This window comes from Oncorhynchus tshawytscha, unplaced genomic scaffold (assembly GCF_018296145.1).
Source record: "Oncorhynchus tshawytscha isolate Ot180627B unplaced genomic scaffold, Otsh_v2.0 Un_contig_2394_pilon_pilon, whole genome shotgun sequence".
NCBI classification, from domain to species: domain Eukaryota; kingdom Metazoa; phylum Chordata; class Actinopteri; order Salmoniformes; family Salmonidae; genus Oncorhynchus; species Oncorhynchus tshawytscha.
The window spans coordinates 19734-40690 of record NW_024609614.1 but is presented as its reverse complement, the minus strand read 5'-3'; the positions used below and the strand labels follow the sequence as shown (position 1 = coordinate 40690).

Genomic DNA, 20957 nt, shown 5'->3' with positions numbered 1-20957 from the left:
TAAATTAATGGTGTATCAAAAATAACACTCCTGGTTCAACAAATATCAGTTATTTTTCTCTTTGCTATGAGCAGATTGCACCAGAATTGCTGATTATGAGCAGAATAAAAAGGAACATGTACAGACATGTTTAATGAACATGAAAACAATGTCCTCAAAGTAAGGTGATAAAGACATAATAACAAAGCCTTACGACATTAAACAGATATACAACAAATGGAAATTATAACAGAGTACAGTGAACCAAGCTCATCTTTATAGTACCAATTCAGAAGACAACAATTATGGTTGTATTTTCAAGTTAAGTGCACATCCTAAATTAAGAAAAACTTAAAAGTAGAAGCTCATTCCATTCTGTCTGCTTTGGATAGAAAAATGTCTAACGGCACAGTGTTGTACAGTGGATACAAAAGCAGTTTTATAAGCAAATGATTCATCACATTTGAAAGTCATTGTAATGTCAGTAGTCTACTGACACCCTAGGTCATTAAAGTTCTCCCAATTTTTATGACTCCATAGCAGAAATATGATTGGACAACGAGAATGTAACACCTATCATTTCAATAATTACAACTGTGTACAAAACATGTTGTAAACCCCCTTAGAGCTGTAGGTCGAGAATAGTTCAATTCTCTAGATAACTTCTCCTTTGAAAACAATGGTATAGAAGGAACATAAAACTGGATCCTTGACAAAGGGCTTAGAGAAAAGGTATGCAAAATCAAAGAGATTATAATGGAAGCAGGATGGAAATATTTTGTGTCATTTCAAGTCAGGAATCATAATTCTTCATCAAAGTAGTTATTGCAACAAATTATAGACTGTTATTGAGAATTTAAAAAATACATGACTTGAAAAAGTTGATTAACAAATAATGTGCAACATTAAATAAGGTAGTGCAGTAATAAATGGACAGAACAAATGGAATATATATAACCAAACTATTTCCTCATAATGCATGTAAAGCAAGACTGCTTGTGAATGTAAGGAAATGTTAGCCCCATTGGTCATATTATTAAAAACATACATTTATATTGTTTAAAAAAACATCCACCAATCAGACTGAAGTATGTGAAAAAATTAACAGGAGGGTGTTTGACAAACCGTGGAGGGTCTATTGGGGTAGTGTGTGTTTAAAGATCAGAAGCAGGTGGGTGTGTGTATTCTCTCGTTCAATTCATATCACAGTATGCTTTCATTTTTCTACTACATTTCCCTCTAAATAGATCTGGTTTTACTGATCATGATGGTGATGGAGTGGATAGAAATAGGTGCGCATACATTACATACAAAATAAAATGGTTTTATTTCCAGTGTTAGTCACATGTTACTTGGCTTGCATATAAGCTGTTTTACCTCCGGGCCATGACAAGACCGACTGAAGTAGTGGAGGCCATGAACCAGGAAGTCCTCAGACGACCCTTCACCTTTGACTCCCTGCCTCAGGTGTAGTTCCTGCTTGACCAGAATTCTTAGGTCCTACTCCTAGATAGTTATTTATTAACCCACAATGATCGAGTCCTCAGACAGTCAGACACAAAGAGACTAAGGCTGGATTCCATTCTGAAAACCTGGTTCCTTCCCTTTGTCCTTGACCTCTCCCAGTCATCAAGGGACTGGAAAGAAAGAATAAAGTAGAGATACAATGACAAAAGCACTCCCTACCCTTCTGGTAGGCTAAGTGATGCCTTTGCTGTCTAATTATCTCTCATCACAGTTTCCAGTCCCTTTAGATCTATAAGGAGACAGTTGTCAAGAAAAGAGGCAAGGAAGAATTATTTGAGAACGGAATGAATCCCTGCTCTGCAACACCTGCTGGACTGGCCTGGAACCTTTCAGAGCTGGTTTCAAATAACCCTGCTCTGAGGGCTGTCCTATCTGCCTGTCTCCTCCACTGGTGCGTCCTGGCCATCAGGCTGTCTCTCCTCCTCTTGTGTACCAACCTCACCGTTCTCCTGCGTGGGCTCGGGTTCAGCCGGCACCTGGGGGGTCTCTGGGCTCTCAGGGACCACGGAAACCGCCTCGTCTGGGACAGGGGACGGTGGGGTGGGTTGTGGGAACCTCTCCCTGGAGAAATCCTCAGCCTGGCCCACGGAGCTGGTCTCACTGTGGGAGTCAGAGCCCCCCGCACCCTCGCGCCGGAACAGCCTCTGTCCTGCAAGTGGAGGAAAAAGAGAATAGTAGTCTAAGATTTCCAGTATTTTTATAAATAAAATATGTCCCTTGATTTTAAAAGAGAATGACTGCAAAAAAACAAGAATATCCCATCTATAGATTCTGTGAGACCATACCTGGCAGTCTCTTGGCAGAGGAGGTAGGGGTTTCTGGCGACGCCAGCCCACCTGTCTGGGCCTTCATGGAGTAGGTGGGTTCTGTGGAGTCCAGGGAACCTATGGGAAACAGTCACTTAAATACCATCGGAATGCAGATGTACAGGAGCAACCTACGAGCAGGCACACACACAGTTGTGTACCTGCAGCCAGGTTAAAGGTTCTGCCCTTCACAGTGCTCTGGAACGGAGAGAACCAGTTCAACACGGAGCCGACCAGAGGAATCTGTCTCAACACACCCTAAGAGAGAGATATGATGGATTGCTTTTAATACAAATCAGTCCATAAAATGTGCATGTATACAAAGCATTGATTAATGTCATATATATACAAAAACACGCACACACACCTCCTCCATGAGTTTGTCCTGGTTGTCTTTCTGGAGCTGGAGCTCTGCCTCCTGGATGCCTTTCCTCACCACCTCTGTCATGTTCTCTAATAGCTAGTGACAAGATGGGACAGAAGTCATTTTTACAACTCAATCAATGCAATAGGATTGTAGTATTGCATAGATTATTACATTTTATCATCAAAAATCTATATAATCTGGAAGTACCAGCCATGTTGGAGGAAGTGACAGACTGTAGGTAAACAGAGTAGAAGGAGATAGCTTTACCCTGCCGTTCTCCTCTATGTCCCTCCCCAGGGCGGCTATCGTATCCACTAGCTCTGCCACGTCTAGGTCCTCCGTTGCCATGCCAATAAATATGCAGTCCTTCTCAGGTCCGAACTCCAGGCCTGAGGATGGAGGGAGAGAAGTTAAGAGGTAAAGCAGGCAGAATCAGAACCAGGTCTGAATCATTCCTTGAATTGAGGTGTAGAATGAAACCTTGAGTGTCAGATGTGATAAAAGGAGCTCTGTGCTGTGGACAGGCACAGTACTGACCGGTGGAGAAGATGAGGTCTGCATCCAGTTCCCCTAGTTTCACCAGCAGCTCACTGTTGATCTTCTCCACCTCCAGCTTTCTTTACTGTCATTCAGCTCCTCAACCCTCGGCTCATACCTGAGTGGATACACAATCATTTTGTGGACAAGTTGTACATAATTTTACTGTACAGAAATGACCAAATTTTAACTATGAAATGGCATGGTAAAATGGTAATTAAAAGCTACTAATGATATAAATACTGAATGAATAACAGTATATTCCTACCTGACGGCTCCCAGGCCAGGCCAGTTGAGGTCCTCTATGTAACTGAGGGCAGAGTGGCGGTACACCTCCTCTCTGAAGTCCAGTCTGAGACGCAGCGTACAGTTCAGCACAGGAACCAGCTCAATCAACCGCTCCACCAGCAGATCCACGTCACACCTCTGGGTCCCCAGGGCTGGGAGGGAACAGGTCAGAGGGCAGAGTTCAGAGGTCAACAGCTAAAGGGTCAACAAAAGGAGAGTTGTGCCTGACTGATGATGATTAGGTGTTCTTCATTAACTGTACAGGTGAGTGTGTGTAATACAAATTATGGTATATCTAACAGGTGTGTCTTACATGTGAATGTTTATTTTACAGGTGAGTGTGTGCCTTTCTTTATGATGTGTGTGTGTGTTACCTGCGGCGGTCATAAGAGGGGTGAAGCGGACACAGGTGCCCTCGTCCTCCAACTCCACTATGTCTACCCCGCTGGCGGGCACCAGCTGTGCCAACCGCTCACACAGCTACAGGCAGACACAATCAATCAACCAACCAACCAACATTGGTCTCACCCATTACACATGTATACAAATGCTCACCCATCTGTTGAGGGAATCTAGCACTTCTCTCTCTCCAGCAAAGTAGCCCTCCACAGAACCACCACTGGATTCTGAGTAGAGGGAAGAAGGCATAGCATTATGACCCATTACATATAACATGCCAAATTCAAACCCATAGTACATTTGAATGCATTATTACATCATTTGAATGCACACATTGCATCTAAAGTAAGTTGGATGCAGCTGAATAAGAGTTCCTGGTTAGTTGAGGAAAATGTGTTGGAACAGGAAGAGTAATGTTAACCCACTCACCTGCACTGGTCTCCTGGGAGAACCTAAACACTACTACTGGAGAGTTGAGCTCATCCTCCACCTGCAGCACAGGAAAGGTAAGAGACACACAGGTGAGGTTCCACACATCCAGGATCATAACCTTTGATCTTTAAAAAACTCTGTTGTCATTAACATGCAAACAGGTGTACTGTGTGAGAATGGGCCGGAGAAGCTGTGTGATGTGATGCTATGAAGATGCCTGGGTTTGTGACACACATCCTCTGTTTGAGCAGTCAAAGTGGTCTGCATGGAGATTGTTAAATCATGCAGCTTTAAAAAAAGTAAAATGTTTGGGCATAAATGTCAATGCCTATGACTTCCATTCACAATGGACATGTCTGTGTTTTCCATGGACTTTATATACATGACTAACTCTTACAACCTACGACAAATCCACAACTGACCATTATATTGTATGTACTTTGTATACTTTGTACATGAAAATCATTGAGTCGGGTAAATGTTAGTTTTGGAGAAAATCCCAGCACAGAAAATACACTACTTTTCCTCCTGGTAATTTCTCCCCACCTCTAACAATTCACAGTAAGGTATGTATGTACTACCCAGTACCCATAGCAGGATTGACTGTTTTTTTAAACCTTTATTTAACTAGGCAAGTCAGTTAAGAACAAATTCTTATTTTCAATGACTGCCTAGGAACAGTGTACCTTGTCAGCTTGGGGATTTGAACTTGCAACCTTCCGGTTACTAGTCCAACGCTCTAACTACTAGGCTACCCTGCCACCCCGGTTGAAGTGACATGTTGGATTGTTACTGTTGTACCCTAACAGGGTAGTTATGTAAACACAGTGAGGTCCATCTGATGACGCCTGGGCCAAAGTTCAACTTTAGAGTCATCAGGATTCTGTGAAGACGTGGTGGTGGGGGGACAGGACATTCTCTGCTGTGCCTAAAACATGCCTGTAGTGATGATTGGACAGGAACCAGGAGTGGACTGATTGCAGTTTTAGCAAATGAGTGCCCTCGATTTGAGCGGTGTCTCAAACAGTGCCTTTCAGGGCATTCAGGTGGACAAACATGGTCAGGTATGGAGTGAAACAGAGAAAGAAAGAAAGGGGGAGCAGGCAGGGAAAAGAGGGTTGGTCCCACCTACAATAGACAGAATGAGAGAGCCCAGCAAGTCCCGTAGAGAGCCCCCTGAGATCAGCGGGATCCGAGAGAGAGACACCACACCCTGTAACCAAGGCAACCCAACAGCTCACTATCTACAGTACACACACAACAAACGGTACTCAAAGCCACCAACACAGTAACCAGACCCACAACACACTGCTTGTTCACCAGATCAGCTTCAGCAGTTACTGCACAGTTCCAAGAATCTCTATATCGTCTACATGTGTAAATCATATTCACACTCTGTTTCAGATTATATAAAGCTCACCATCTGCTCAGAGCTGATGCCTGTGAACAAGGTCTTTGTTTAGCGACAGTATGACAGAGGTCTCTGTTAGCGAGGCTCAGTGCTTTTCTTTACCATAGTCAGAGCATCAACGAAAGAGATCTCAGAGTCAAGCTCATCCTGATGACAAAACAGACGTCAGATGCCCGCATCTTTATAAATGTGTGTTATGTGTTAAAGTGGAGTGTGATCTTATGATTGTTTTCTTAAGTTATCGTATCTTAAAACTCAACAAGCAAAAGCTCATATTATTGGGGGCCTTCATCATGACTCACCTATGTGTAATGGCTTTATAGTGCCTTCGTTAACACCCATAGTGCGTTATTAAATACAATAAACAGCTTATGACTGCTTAGAACAGCCTCAATGCATAAATGCTTTCCACACACATTAATAGATAGTTAAACAGCAAGTTGTGGACCTACTGAAGTCTTTATGGAAGCCAGAGTCTTCAGTTTCTCCAGAAGTTGTTGGCTCTACAGACAAAAAGAGATACTACTAACAAACTGACCTGTGTTGTAAGGTGATAGAAATGAATACAGATCGCTAACCAACATGGTAATTACTAACCTAAGGTACTTACGAGCTCTACAGCGTGTCTAATCTTCTCCACTATCCCATCCTGGCCCAGGTACTGCAGGGAGAGCCAGAGAGGCAGGGCACGCAGCTTCTCTACTGGCTGACTGGAGGTCAAACCAGCTGCCAGAGACTAAGACGGGAGGGAGAGAGAGAGAGAGAGAGAGAACTCAAATGGATAGGTGAAAGCAAAGATTCCACCACATAGCTTTCACCAATCAAGTCATATCAGATTTCTAGTAACTTCAAGGGAGGAAGGATGCAAGTTTAAAGGCCCTACAGCTACAGACAGGGAGAGAGTTAAGAGGGGATACCAAAGAAGAGAACAGGAAGGATAAAGTGTACCAGGGCTGGGTCCTCGTGTCTGTAGAGGGTGACAGCTGGGACAGCAGGCAGGCCCAGCCACGGACCCAGGGTCAGGGTCATACTGTCACTCCTGGTGGCTGCCTGGGGACAGGGAGGGGGCAAAGACACATAGTAGACATATTACATTACCGTACTATACAGGCATCTTACAGTGAAGTTTAGAGTTCTGAGGGTCACAGAATGGGAGAGCATATCCTATACGTACCATAACGGGGGATGAGACCTCCCACAGAGCCAGAGTGGCCAAGTTGACCCTGAGAGACAGAAAATACCAAGCAGTTATAAAGCATTTACAAACCCCTCCAATATGGTTGGTTAAAAACATTTATTACAAGTATGTGTAATGTTGTTACCCACCCTTCTATGTGGAGCCACATGCCATACTGTTCACACAGCTCCTTTAGACGGCCCAGCTTGTCTGTGTGTCCCGCCCCAGGGGTGCCTGGGAAGACAGGCAGTGAGTACGCTCTGAATCACTCTGCAGTACGTCTTGGTCAATAAGTCAGTGATTGACATGTTGATTTAACCTTTATTTGACCAGGTAAGTCATACAATAACATCCTGGTTGGTCAAGGGGTAAACATTGTTTCACTTTAGAGTGTAAAACTGTGTGTGTTGCTACCATGTTGTTGTCATGTTGTGTTGCTGCGTTGTTGTCTTAGGTCTGTCTCTGTGTTGCGTTGTCTCTTGTTGTGATGTGTGTACACATACATAAACACATTTTATTTTTTATCCCAGCCCCCATCCCTGCAGGAAGACCTTTTGGTAGGCCATTATTGTAAAAAACAAGTTCGTTCTTAACTGACAAGTAAAATTAAGGTAACATTTTTTTTAAAGTGTGTCACCATGCTAGGTTTTTCAATAAGCACAAACTTGGAGAAAATAAAACACTTTTAAGAGTAGATGTGTGTTCTCTGCCATTTCTTGTATTAAAAAGGTGATAGAATTCCCCACTGACCAGCGTTGGCGATCAACAGCAATGGAAGCTTCCCAGTCTCCACATCCTCTCTGATCAGCTTGTCCAGCAAGGCAATGTCCTGCAAACAGCAAAACACCCATGGAGAAATATATTGTTTTCCATTTAAAAATCAGGGTAGTATGGTAGGTAGTACACATACAAGCACCCCAGTGTCCTAAATACATAAACTCAACAAAAAAAAGAAACGGCCCTTTTTCAGGACCCTGTCTTTCAAAGAGAATTCGTAAAAATCCAAATAACTTCACAGATCTTCTTTGTAAAGGGTTTAAACACTTTCCCATGCTTGTTCAATGAACCATTAACAATTAATGAACATGCACCTGTGGAACAGTCGTTAAGACACTAACAGCTTACAGAAGGTAGGCAATTAAGGTCACAGTTATGAAAACTCAGGACACTAAAGAGGCCTTTCTACTGACTCTGAAAAATACCAAAAGAAATATGCCCAGGGTCCCTGCTCATCTGCGTGAATGTGCCTTAGGCATGCTGCAAGGAGGCATGAGGACTGCAGATGTGGCCAGGAAAATAAATTGCAATGTCCGTACTGTGAGAAGCCTAAGACAGCGCTACAGGGAGACAGGACGGACAGCTGATCGTCATCGCAGTGGCAGACCACGTGTAACAACACCTGCACAGGATCGGTACATCCGAACATCACACCTGTGGGACAGGTACAGGATGGCAACAACTTCCCGAGTTACACCAGGAACACACAACACCTCCATCAGTGCTCAGACTGTCCCCAATAGGCTGAGAGAGGCTGGACAGATGGCTTGTAGGCCTGTTGTAAGGCAGGTCCTCACCAGACATCACCGTCACCTAAGGTCACAAACCCACTGTCGCTGGACCAGACAGGACCAGATAAAAGTGCTCTTCCCTGACGAGTCACGGTTTTGTCTCACCAGGGGTGATGGTCGGATTCACATTTATCATCAAAGGAATGAGTGTTACACTGAGGCCTGTACTCTGGAGTGGTACCGATTTGGAGGTGGAGGGTACATCATGGTCTGGGAGGGGGGGGTGTCACATTATCATCGGACTGAGCTTGTTGTCATTGCAGGAAATCTCAATGCTGTGCGTTACAGGGAAGACATCCTCCTCCCTCATGTTTTACCCTTCCTGCAGGCTCATTCTGACATGACCCTCCAGCATGACAATGCCACCAGCCATACTGTTCGTTCTGTGCGTGATTTCCTGCAAGACAGGAATGTCAGTGTTTTGCCATGGCCAGCGAAGAGCCCGGATCTCAATCCCATTGAGCACGTCTGGCTATTTTTTGCTAGCAGGTGTATAAAATCGAGCTCAGTGACTTTCAACGTGGCACCGTCATGGGATGCCACCTTTCCAACAAGTCAGTTTGTCAAATTTCTGCCCTGCTCGAGCTACCCCGGTCAACTGTAAGTACTGTTATTGTGAAGTAGAAATGTCTAGGATCAACAACAGCTCAGCCGCGGAGTGGTAGGCCACACAAGGTCACAGAACGGGACCACCAAGTGTTGAAGTGCCTAAAAATGATCTTTCCTCGGTTGCAACACACACTACCAAGTTCCAAACTGTCTCTGGATGGAATGCCAGCACAATACCTGTTCGTCAGGAACTTCATGAAATGGGTTTCCATAGCTGAGCAGCTGCACACAAGCCTAAGATCACCATGCGCAATGTCAAGCATCAGCTGGAGTGGTGTAAAGCTCGCCGCCTTCTCTGGGGTGATGAATCACGCTTCACCATCTGGCAGTCCAACGGACGAATCTGGGGTTGGAGGATGCCAGGAGCACACTACCTGCCCAATGCATAGTGCCAACTGTAAAGTTTGGTGGATGAATACATTGGTCAGGGGCTATTTTTCATGGTTCAGGGTAGGCCCCTTAGCTCCAGTGAAGGGAAACCTTACCTCTACATTATACAATGACATTCTAGACAATTCTGTGCTTCCAACTTTGTGACAACAGTTTTGGGAAGGCCCTTTCCTGTTTCAGCATGACAATGCCCCCATGCAGAAAGTGAGGTCCATACAGAAATGGTTTGTCGAGATCGGCGTGGAAGAACGTGACTGGCCTGCACAGAGCCCCGACTTCAACCCCATTGAAAATCGACTGAGAGCCAGGCCCAATCACCCAACCTCACTAATGCTCGTGGCTGAATGGAAGCAAGTCCCCACAGCAATGTTCCAATATCTAATGGAAAGCCTTCCCAGAAGAGTGGAGGCTGTTATGGTAGCAAAGTGGGGGGATCAACTCCATATTAATGCCCATCATTTTGGAATGAGGTGTTCAAATACTTTGTAATGTAACAAAAGTATGAGCCCCATCTAAATGAGGCTGATGTACCATTTGGTGCTGGGATCCAAACATGGTGTTACAGGGGACAGTACACAGGCTGGACAGAGGCAGACCCAGCTGAGGAAGAGAGGATTTCTGTTAAAGTCAATCTACATAATAACTTCTGAAATATCTGCTCTTATAAAACTAAAGTAACATCAAAAAGGCCTGTCTGTGTGTCTTCATGTAAGAACACGCAATGCGTTTCTATGCCTGTTTCTACACCTACTTGGCTGCAGAGGTGCTGTCCCAGGCCAGGCCTGCAGGTGGCACTCTGGTAAATGACAGGCTGTCTGGAGTTGAGCACGGTGTAGCCCTCTGTGGAGTAGTCCTCATAGCGGGTGTTGAGGACCAGGCGACACACCTTCAGCAGGCCCTCTCTGTCATCTTCATGGTAGTATGCTGAGCCACTCTCATACCTGGCAGGACATCAAAATTAGCAAAGCATCAGGAACAAGCACACACACGCACTCGACAGACAGACCCAGACACCACCTGAAGAGTCTGCAGAGCCAGAGTGTTGTGTCAGACGCGATGCGTGTGATCAGCTTCCTGAGTCTCTCCCTGTCCAGCACTGAGATGTAGGCTGCTAGGCTGTGTCCTAGCAACGCCATGTGACCCTGCTCTCCGACATTCTGCATCCTGCTGGGGGACAAGACCCCCACAGGAAGTTAGGTCAAAAGACGTGATGTTGATAAACTGTATTATACTGATTGTATTGGGAATATTTAAGATGAATAAAGTTCATATACAGTGAAGAGTGATTAACACAATGCTTAGCATATTTATATGTTTTCACGTTCTGTTTGTGCAAGGTTCTGTTGATAGTGATTGACGCCAGACTGGAGGTACAAGGACACTGATTATTACTGTATTCTGTGAAACACGGTGTGATTCTGTAGCAGCTGACAATGTCACTGCAAATTGTTTTGACTTCCTACAAGCCTCTTGGGCTGTTTTTTACAGAACACTTGGTACTGTCTGATTAGAATATAAAGGGCCTGTCTCCAAGAGGCCAGATAGACATTTTCACTGCCTCTGATCTGGAGGTGTCTCCCTGTTGCAACTTTAATCAACCGGATAGATTTTTTATTGATATTATCAACAACTTATTATTGTTCACATAAAAATTCTTATTATACAGATAAGAAAATTCTAAGATGGCCTTCCAACTGACATCTGCTCTCAGTAGTGGTGTTTTAATGTCAGACCTACCGATGGCTTGGCTTGTCTTCCTCCTCATCTTCATGCATGAGATTCTGGACCAGCTGGAGTATACTGGCCACATCCTGCCCACTGGAAGTTTGGAACAAAACACACAACTCATTGCATTACTTCTGTGAAATAACATCCACATTTGTATGTGTGAGAGAGAGACAGAAAGATACTAGATTGAGAGTGAGAAACAGGGCTATCTACTGTACTCACTCTCCCTGTAGGGGTCCAGGGATACTACTCCTGCTGAACTGTCGTCTATCTGCATCCGGATCTGATGCACTGGAGAGAAACAAACAACAAAACCAACAAGTCAGATAGTCCTTCAGGTGTGTGCATATGACTTGTATTAACATACAGTATATGCGAAGAGATGTGTCATTAACAACCAGTGTAATACTCATCAATACATCTTTATGAACAAACACCAATTCATAAAAGCTCACTTTCGGCCATCCTCCAAGATCTTCATGGCCTCGTTGAGGTTCTTGCCCATTTCAGCGAGTGTGGGGTCGACCATCATCTACGGTCAGAAGTCAGAGACTGAGCAAAAAGACACTAAAGCAGATGGATACCTCATTCCATCTCAGGGTTAGACAGAGCCATTGCCAGAGGCTAGCTAAAAACACATCTTTCAGTTCTCTCTCCCCCTAAAGCCTTATATTTAACACTAATCCTCCCTCTACCCTCCTCTGTCACCTATTGGACTGCACATTGAGGTGGATCAGAGGTATAGGTGACAGAGGTCAATCTATTTGTTAACATTAGTCAAATATTGACATTGGCATGATGTAACAGACTCTACCATAGTCTAGCTCATGTTATTGCCAATTCCAGGCGACTGGAGAAGCAGTTGAAAGTAAATACAGTCTGATGAATAACTTCTATTCATTACCAGTGGTGCCTCAAGGCCCTAATTTCTGTCTGAAATGATAATGGGTGTGGTTATGGATACACCTGTTATGTGATAGTTGGATTACCTGGCTGATTTCATCAAACTGGATTTTCTGCTTCTACAATGTACCACTCAATATATTTATGATCTGCCTAAATATTTGTCTTTCAGTAAATGTCTGTTAACCAATAAATAACATCCGTGATCATGATGACTCTGGCTGTCTACTGAAATGTGTTCTGACAAGGGGAGTTTAAGAGCCCAGACGCTTGCTCTATAACACGCATCGCTTGCCGTACGGTTTTGGAAACATAAGGAACGTATCTTCCATATCAAATGAAAATACTACACAGCCATATCTCCAAGTTGCATTACTTGTTTACGGAAGACATAGGTGGCCACCTATGCTAAATAGCATGCTCCAAATCTGTGTGTAATCGTAACTGTGGAAAGTGTAGTTCGTCGACTGGAAGCACACATCTTGTGGGTATGTGCAAAACTGCTAATGTAAGTGTATATTTTTATTATATTTATTGCTGATATGAAAAGGGGTATTTCAGCATGTTTCAAAAACCGGTTTTGAAAGCGATGATTATTGACCTTTTGAAATGTTAAAACACAGCGTCGGAAGGTCGCGTTCTCAGTTGTCGATGAAGTCGGAGATTTCAGAGTTCCCAGATGTTTTGAACGCGGCAACTGCGCTAGTCAATCAGTTATCCGTGACCATCCATAATAAATTAGCAGCATCGTCATCACGATGATAAAAACAATTATGAATGGAAAGTGGCAGCTTCTTAATTGACGACATAAGCCATGAAAAAACAAGGACATGCAAGGGTTAAATGCCACATTGCATTGCGTGAATAAAGGAAATAAATCTAGTTCCGCGTAATTCTTCGCAATGACAGCTGGCTTACCGCTGTTGGTGCTGTTAGCCTAACTAGCATTGCTAGCCATAGTTTGCCTAGCGTTACCGCTTGGACCCCACCGAGATTGACAGCTCGTTTGTGCTTACCTTGTGACGCGGTGCCTTCAGACAGTTGAAAAGCTTGGGAAAAGGATACGCCGCCTATCCAGTCTGTATGGACGTGGGGATATTATTATATTGACGGCTGAACAGCTAACTCCTGTAAATGTTAACTTCCTGGACTGGCGCTCCGTATTCCACGCTGGCAGAGCTGACGTATTGCTACGCCACCACCAATGTGGTGCTGTGTGTATCTTGATTGGCTGATAGCTGCTTAGCTGACAAGCAGGCAGTGAGTGCAGGGTTTTTAAATTGAGTCCCTGTAATACTTTGAAATAGCCTAGTAATTAATTCCTCCATTCATTGAAGTAATGATCTATTTGGATGAAAGCAGGGCATCTAGTGCATAATGCACCAGTCCATCATAGACAGATAAGTGATTATTTCAGTGAAGGTAGGATGTTTTCAAACAGGGAGAATGAAACAGACAAAAAGTCCAAATTTGATATATTTTACAATGTATCTTCTTGAAATCTGATTTTAAACCTAACCTTAACCAGGTAGCCTAGTGGTTAGAGTGTTGGGCCAGTAACTGAAAAATTGCTGTCAGCTCAGGGATTCGATACAAGGCAAAAATCTGTCATTCTGCCCTGAACAAGCCGGTTAACCCACTGTTCTCTGGTAGGCCGCCATTGTTAGTAAGAACTTGTTCTTAACTGACTTGCCTAGTTAAATTTAAAAAAAAACCACACAGAAAACCTGATGCCTAACCTTAAATTAAGACCAAAAAGCAGATTTGTGTTATCTCGTGGAAACCACTCCCAATTGGATGAGGTCAAAGGGAAAGAAGAAGTGAATAATCAAATAAATGCAACTGAGATTCTCCCAGAGTGCAGTACAGTTCTTATTATTATATCTCAGTGGTAGTATCCTAGAATAGATGATGATGACTAATAATGAATATGGATGTTTGTAATCATATTTACAATGTAATTATTTGGACAGTAATGCTGAAACTTTTAATTTGGCTCTATACTGCAGCATTTTGAATTTGAGATTTTAAAATTTAACATGAGGCAACAGTACAGACTGTCATAATTTATTTGAGTTTTTTTCCTATATATCTGTTTTACCATTTAGAAATGAAAGGACTGTGAAGTCCCCCCATTTGAAGTTGCCAGAAGTACACTACATAACCAACAGTATGTGGACACCTGCTTATCAAACATTTCATTCATCTGTGCAGGCCAGGCATTAAAACCATTTCTGTATGGAGTTGGTCCCCCTTCCCCAAACTGTTGCTGCTTCTCAGAAGAATGTCATTGTAGCCCGAACCATTAAAACAGTCCCTGGCCATTATTCCTCCACCAAACTTTACAGTTGGCACTATGCATTCGAGCAGGTAGCATTCTCCTGGCATCCGCCAAACCCAGATTCTTCTGTTGGACTGCCAGATGGTGAAGTGTGATTCATCACTCCAGAGAACACGTCTCCACTGCTCAAGTGTACAATGGCGGCGAGCTTTACACCATTCCAGCCAATGCTTGGCATTGCGCATGGTGATCTTAGGCTTGTGTGCGGCTGCTCAGCCATGGAAACTCAGTTTATGAAGTTCCTGACTGAACAGTTATTGTGCTGACATTGCTTCCATATGCAGTTTGGAACTTGTTAGTGAGCATTGCAACTTAGGACAGATAATTTTTATGTACTACGCACTTCAGCACTCGGCGGTCCCGTTCTGTGAGCTTGTGTGGCCTACCACTTTACGGCTGACCAGTTGTTGCTCCTAAACGTTTCCATTTCACAATAACATCACTTAAAGTTGACCTTAGCAGCTCTAGCAGGGAAGAAAAGTTTGAAAACTTACTTGTTGGAAAGGTGGCATCTTATGACTGTGCCATGTTGAAAGTCACTGACCAGTAAGGCCATTCTACTGCCAATGATTGTCTATGGAGATTGCGTGGCTGTGTGGCTGAAAAAGCCAAATCTACTAATTTGATGGGGTGTCCACATACATTTGTATATACAGTGCATTCAGAAAGTATTCAGACCCCTTCCCCTTCCCTTTTCCACATTTTGCTATGTTTCAGCCTTATTCTAAAATGGATAAAATATTTTTTTCATTTTTTCTTCATGAATCTACACACAATACCCCATAATTTATAGATTTTTAGAAATATTAGAAAATGTATTACATATAAAAAACAGATACCTTATTTACTCAAAATTGAGCTCAGGTGCATTTCCATTAATCATCCTTGAGATGTTTCTACAACCTGATTGGAGTCCACCTGTGATAAATTCAATTGATTGAACATGATTTGGAAAGGCACACACCTATTTATATAAGATCCCACAGTTGACAGTGCATGTCAGAGAAAAAACCAAGCCATGAGGTTGAAGGACAGGATTGTGTTGAGGCACAGATCTGGTGAAGGGTACCAAAAAATGTATGAAGCATTGAAGTGAAGGTCCCAAAGAACACAGTGGCCTCCATCATTCTTAAATGGAAGAAGTTTGGAACCACCAAGACTGTCCCTAGAGCTGGCCGCCCAGCCAAACTGAGCAATCAGGGGAAAGGGCCTTGGTCAGGGTGGTGACCAAGAACCCAATGGTCCCTCTGACAGTGAGCTCCAGAGTTCCTCTGTGGAGATGGGAAACCTTCCAGAAGGATAACCACCTCTAAGCTGAAATCGCTGCCAAAAGTGCTTCAACAAAGTACTGAGTAAAGGGTCTGAATATTTATATAAATAGGATATTTCAGTTTTTTATTTGTAATACATTTGCAAAAAAATGTAAACTGTTTTTGCTTTGTCATTATGGGGTATTGTGTGTAGATTGAGGAGGTAAACATGTTTTAAACATCTATTTTAGAATAAGGCTGTATTGTAGCAAAATGTGGAAAAAGTCAAGGGGTCTGAATACTTTCTGAATGCACTGTATAGTGTACGTACATTTAGGTTGGGGTAAAAGTGACTAGGCAATCAAGATAGATAATAACAGAGTAGAAGCAGTGTATGTGCAGTGTGTGTATGTGGGGCGTCAATATGCATGTGTGTGGGGGTTTGTGTCTTTGAGTGTATTTAGTGTGTGTATGTGTGTTGGAGTGTCAGTGGAAGTATGGGTGGGTAGTGTCCAGTGAGTGTGCAATGTTCATGATTATCTGCAATCATGGCAGCATCCACGTTAATGTAGAAGTGTTAAGAAACATATATTCTTATTTACACTAAAAGTGACTCCAATATGACACAATACATTATTTACCATTCATTTCTATTGGGCACAACAATCTGAAACAAAACCAAAACAAACTATAAATCCATCAAACAAGTTGGTAGAGTCACAAGCTTGATGTAGTCATTGCCTCCTAGTAATATGGGACCAAATATTAAACTTGTGAGTTAATTGATTACAATATCAGTGAATTTGTCCAAACACTTATGACACCTTCAAATGGAGGGGACTAGATACATAAAGTGCATTCATTTCTAAACTGTAAAACAGATATGTTTAAAAATACCCTCAAATAAAAATATATTTGATCTGTAATCCAAAATGCTGGAGTATAGAGCTAAATTTAAATGTTTTATCTTCACTGTCTAAATAAATATATAGGGGAGTGTATATAGCTGCACTGTTAAAACATGCAAATGCAGATGAACCAAAGTTCATTCAACTGTTATAGGTAGCCCAGCAGGAGTTGGACCTGTAGCCCGAAAAGTGTTGAGTTGGTGTCCCGGGCCGGGTGCTGGAAGAAGGGAAGAATTGATCCGGCAACTGGAGGGTTGCTGGGTTCACATTCTCAAGCTATTCCCCTACTGTTGAGCCCTTGAGCAAGGTCCTTAACCTCACTCTCCATCCAGGGATGCTGCACTGCAGCTTGACCCTGTGCTCATCTCAATTGTATGTGGTGATGTACACATGTACAGAGCAGGAGACACATTGTTGTTGTTTGCTGTAACATATGGCCAATAAAGCTGTATTGTATAACATTTTCTCAACCTCACATGTATCAGGTATTGATTCTGCCCACTGGACACAAACTGGATGAATCAACATTGTTTCAACGTAATTTGTCAACATACTGTTTCAACCACAGAATTGTCCTCATGGTAACAAATGTCAAACAGACAAACCTTGTTTAACATATGTATATTGGATTTGTACCTTTTGAAACACGTCAGATCTTCAATGTTATATCCACAACCTCCTACTGGAGAGTTGATCTTCAGCTATCAATTTGATCTCCCATCAGGGTTTTAACCAAGTTCAACCCTGCTTAGCTTTGTCACGGACTACTACCAATGTGCTATCATCAGAATGATTAGAGATATATCTTAATAACTAAATAGATTCACGGTTGGTATTGAAGTCAATCCAAAGGGTAGGTTTAATAGAGCAAATAAAATATAACCCTACTCTATAAGTCAACGATACTATTTAGGCCTATATAGAATTTGTCAAGTCATCAACAGCTATTGTTTCAATTCAAACCAGGGTTATAATAAAAAAATAAATACATGTGTTTCATGCTTTGGTTGATGTCAAATTTAATCTTAATAATGAATATGTTGGATTCACGTCTCCATTTCAACCAAATTTCTAAGTTAAATAGGACATTTAAAGTTTGATTTGATTTAGTCCTATTCTTTAACTTAGACTTTTGGTTGAGATGGAGACGTGAATCCAACATCAATTACAAAGTTTTAGACAAACTGGAATTAAAGTCAGACTAATTCAGTGGCACAAAATATACCTCTTCTTCAAATGTTGATATTTGGTTGTGTTGATAACAAAACACAATATAAACTTTTTCAATACAGTAAATAGCCTATTAACTTGTCAATAAGTTAAAAATTATTTTGGATTCACGTCTCCAACTTAACAAAACAATGTAAGTTAAAGACTACAATTAAGGCAGTGGCTCATATGTAACTGTCCAAGCATTAGATACATCTGTCAGGTATGCGTAGGTGGCTGCAAGGGAGTCAGGCGCAGGAGAGCAGGTATTTGGTAGCACACGGAGCCTTTTATTCAGGCGAACCAAAAGCACACGGCACAATGAACACGAAATACAAAACGGGTATATATAACCCAGCGCAGCCAGACTAACGTGAGTATACTTCAAAACAGATAAACAATACCACACAAAGACATGGGGGAAACAGAGGGTTAAATACACAACACATAATGAGGGACAATGAGAACCAGGTGTGTGGGAAAACGAGACAAAACAAATGGAAAATAAAAAATGGATCGGCGATGGCTAGAAGGCCGGTGACGTCGACCGCCGAACACCGCCCGAACAAGGAGAGGCATTGACTTCGGCAGAAGTCGTGACAATCTCCTTTAAATGTTGATATATAGTTGCGTTTTCAACCTAACACAATTCGATATGACTTTTGTAATACAGACTAATGTAACGGTTTTAATTCAACCATAAAATGAGTAACTCATCCATGGCCACATTTTGTGGGTACTATATCTATAAAAGTCTTATTATGTAATCATAGAATTTCAAGATGGCTGGCAAAGGTCGGAGGTGGAGATCCACAATATAAATATCTGCACAGAATCTTGAACAGCATTGATCACTTGCATTATGTACTTTTAATGTAACCTCAACTGCAATTCAGGTCATTTGGTTGTGCTATTAGATGAAGCACAGTGATATCACATTGCTGTATAAATACAAAATATCTGACATTGTGTTTCCAATTCAACTTTGTTGTCCCTTTAAATGGTTGAAAGTGCAGTGATAACACATTTAGATGACAACTAAACCAAAAATCCCACATTGTTTTTCCATTAGAATTTGGTTGTGCTTTTAGATGGTTGAATGCATAGTGATAATACATTGTGAATTCAACAAACTTCTGGCTCTCTTTTTGAGTGGGTCAATAATGGTTGAAATCTCATTGATCAACATCTCATCCAAAAATTACCCACATTTTCCACGTTGAAATGACTCTGTGTTGTTCGTGTCGCACTGCTTTGCTTTACCTTGGTCAGGTTGCAGTTGTAAATGACAACATGTTCTCAACTGGCCTACCTGGTTAAATAAATAAATAAATAAATTAAGTGGTTTGCCCAGTGGGTGAGCACATACAGCAGGTTTTAACATTCTCGTTACGTCAATAGAATAAAGCCTATAAGTGGGAAAGGTTTGACAGACAGTGAACGGAAAATGAAAACTGCAAAGAAAAATGACTTGAAAATAGCTTTATTTGTAGCAATTTCAGAATTACAGTATCTGTATCTGTAAGAGTATGTACATCATATTGGCATATAATGCAGATATGCAGTCAGAGATGCACAGGCATCACCTCATGCAATAAAATCCTGAAATGATGTATTTATTTGTAGATATACCATTTGGGCCAACCCAATCCACCACCTTCACCAGACAAGGTAAATAGCAATTTTCTTGAAAATAAAAGTGCCATACAAGCAACCATGCCATGGCTATGCATTTCTGTAGACAATAACTACAGTTCTGTATCATTTTCTACACATACACAATAGATCATTTTAGGAATAATACTGATAAATACTTGCAGAGTATATGTAGCGCAGAGTTCAATAAACACATTGTAGCAACCCTGTGATACACATACTACGACCACTGCCAAGAGGGCTACAGTAGTGTACATGCCCAGCTTTGGAGTTTCTGGTTTTATACCAGACAGAACCAACAACCCCTGATTTCTATACAATACAGTAGCCCTCAAAATATCAAGCAATGAAAAAAATAAAATGTGCATTCGCTAGTCTCCCATTTTTTACTTCTTGATACAATCTACACCCGCATCGATGTCTGTTATGAAGACTATGATTATATAGTGAATATTATTACTTAGAATAAAAAGGCAGGTAGGGGGTGGTAGCAGTTATATTCAAAACTTATATCCAGCAAATATTTTATATGTTTGTAGATGAAGTAAATATAAAATAGATTCAGGAAGATAAGTAAACAGAAAACGTGTGAACGGAGCAGCAGCCTTAATCACTGCAAGAGCTCCAGAGAACATTAACAATGACAGACTATCTGTCATTAAGCAATTACAACTCATGCAATAAAAACAGAGTGAAGGCTAATTTTACTTAATGGCTGTTCATAAAGTGCAGAGAGAGAACAAATGGATGTTACTGAACAGGAATGAATGGCGACGAGTCAGTGAATGGAAAGAGTTTTCCACCAGTAGCCTTTATAAATGGCATATATTATCATATTATAAAGAAGAGGGTTAGACTGTACAGTTTTATAAAGGGTGTTAATAAGTATAATTATTATGAAAGAGCTGTCTAAAGAGCAGTCTAAAGAGCAGTCTAAAGAGCAGTCTAAAGACATAAAATACAGTTTGAGTCTAATGTTTTTTTTAAAATATACTAGCATGCACTAATCATGCTCTATGATGACATATTCTGCAAATTCAAGGCATCCCAACACTAAGAAGCATTCAAGCAAGAATTCAAAGTATTTTGAAAGAAAATATGATCTTAAAATACTCCATGAAGCAAACATTCACAAGCATAGCTTGCAATGTTAATAATTGATCTTTTTTTTAAACAATATTACATTTGTTTACTATGGAGGTTACGCTCAATTCATTTCTTATCTAAAATACAGGAGTTGCTTTCAGTATTTTTCAAGTAAATGCATCACTCATCTGTCATCTCTTAATAACTTCTCTCATCTACCCTTTTCATTCCCTTTTCCCTTTCTATTTCATTTCAAGGAACTACAATCTAAAACCCCTCCCTTTCACGTATTTCCCATCCTGTTAAAATGTGATACAAGTCTGACCAAAGAGCCAGCAAGGATATAAAGGCTTAGACAAGATATTTAAAAATGAATCACCAGTTAG

At 41.6% G+C, this 20957-nt stretch overlaps 1 protein-coding gene and 1 long non-coding RNA gene across 2 annotated transcripts; one reads left to right on the top strand and one right to left on the bottom strand.

Moving 5' to 3' along the window:
* Positions 1 to 1287: 1287 nt before the first annotated feature.
* On the bottom strand, positions 1288 to 13319 carry pdxdc1 (pyridoxal-dependent decarboxylase domain containing 1). Its single transcript, XM_024433820.2, is given in 24 exon segments — positions 1288 to 2155; positions 2292 to 2390; positions 2474 to 2570; positions 2680 to 2772; positions 2947 to 3068; positions 3217 to 3291; positions 3294 to 3334; positions 3485 to 3656; positions 3879 to 3984; positions 4060 to 4130; positions 4333 to 4393; positions 6199 to 6249; positions 6357 to 6482; positions 6695 to 6796; positions 6921 to 6969; positions 7073 to 7157; positions 7674 to 7752; positions 10022 to 10090; positions 10242 to 10431; positions 10508 to 10654; positions 11228 to 11308; positions 11441 to 11509; positions 11674 to 11750; positions 13138 to 13319. Coding segments are annotated over 23 exon segments (2343 nt in total). The 5' UTR covers positions 13138 to 13319; the 3' UTR covers positions 1288 to 1874.
* On the top strand, positions 12319 to 17081 carry LOC112259063. Its single transcript, XR_002954801.2, has 2 exons — positions 12319 to 12629; positions 16775 to 17081. It is a non-coding gene; the product is annotated as an uncharacterized LOC112259063 (long non-coding RNA).
* The last annotated feature ends 3876 nt before the right edge of the window (positions 17082 to 20957 follow it).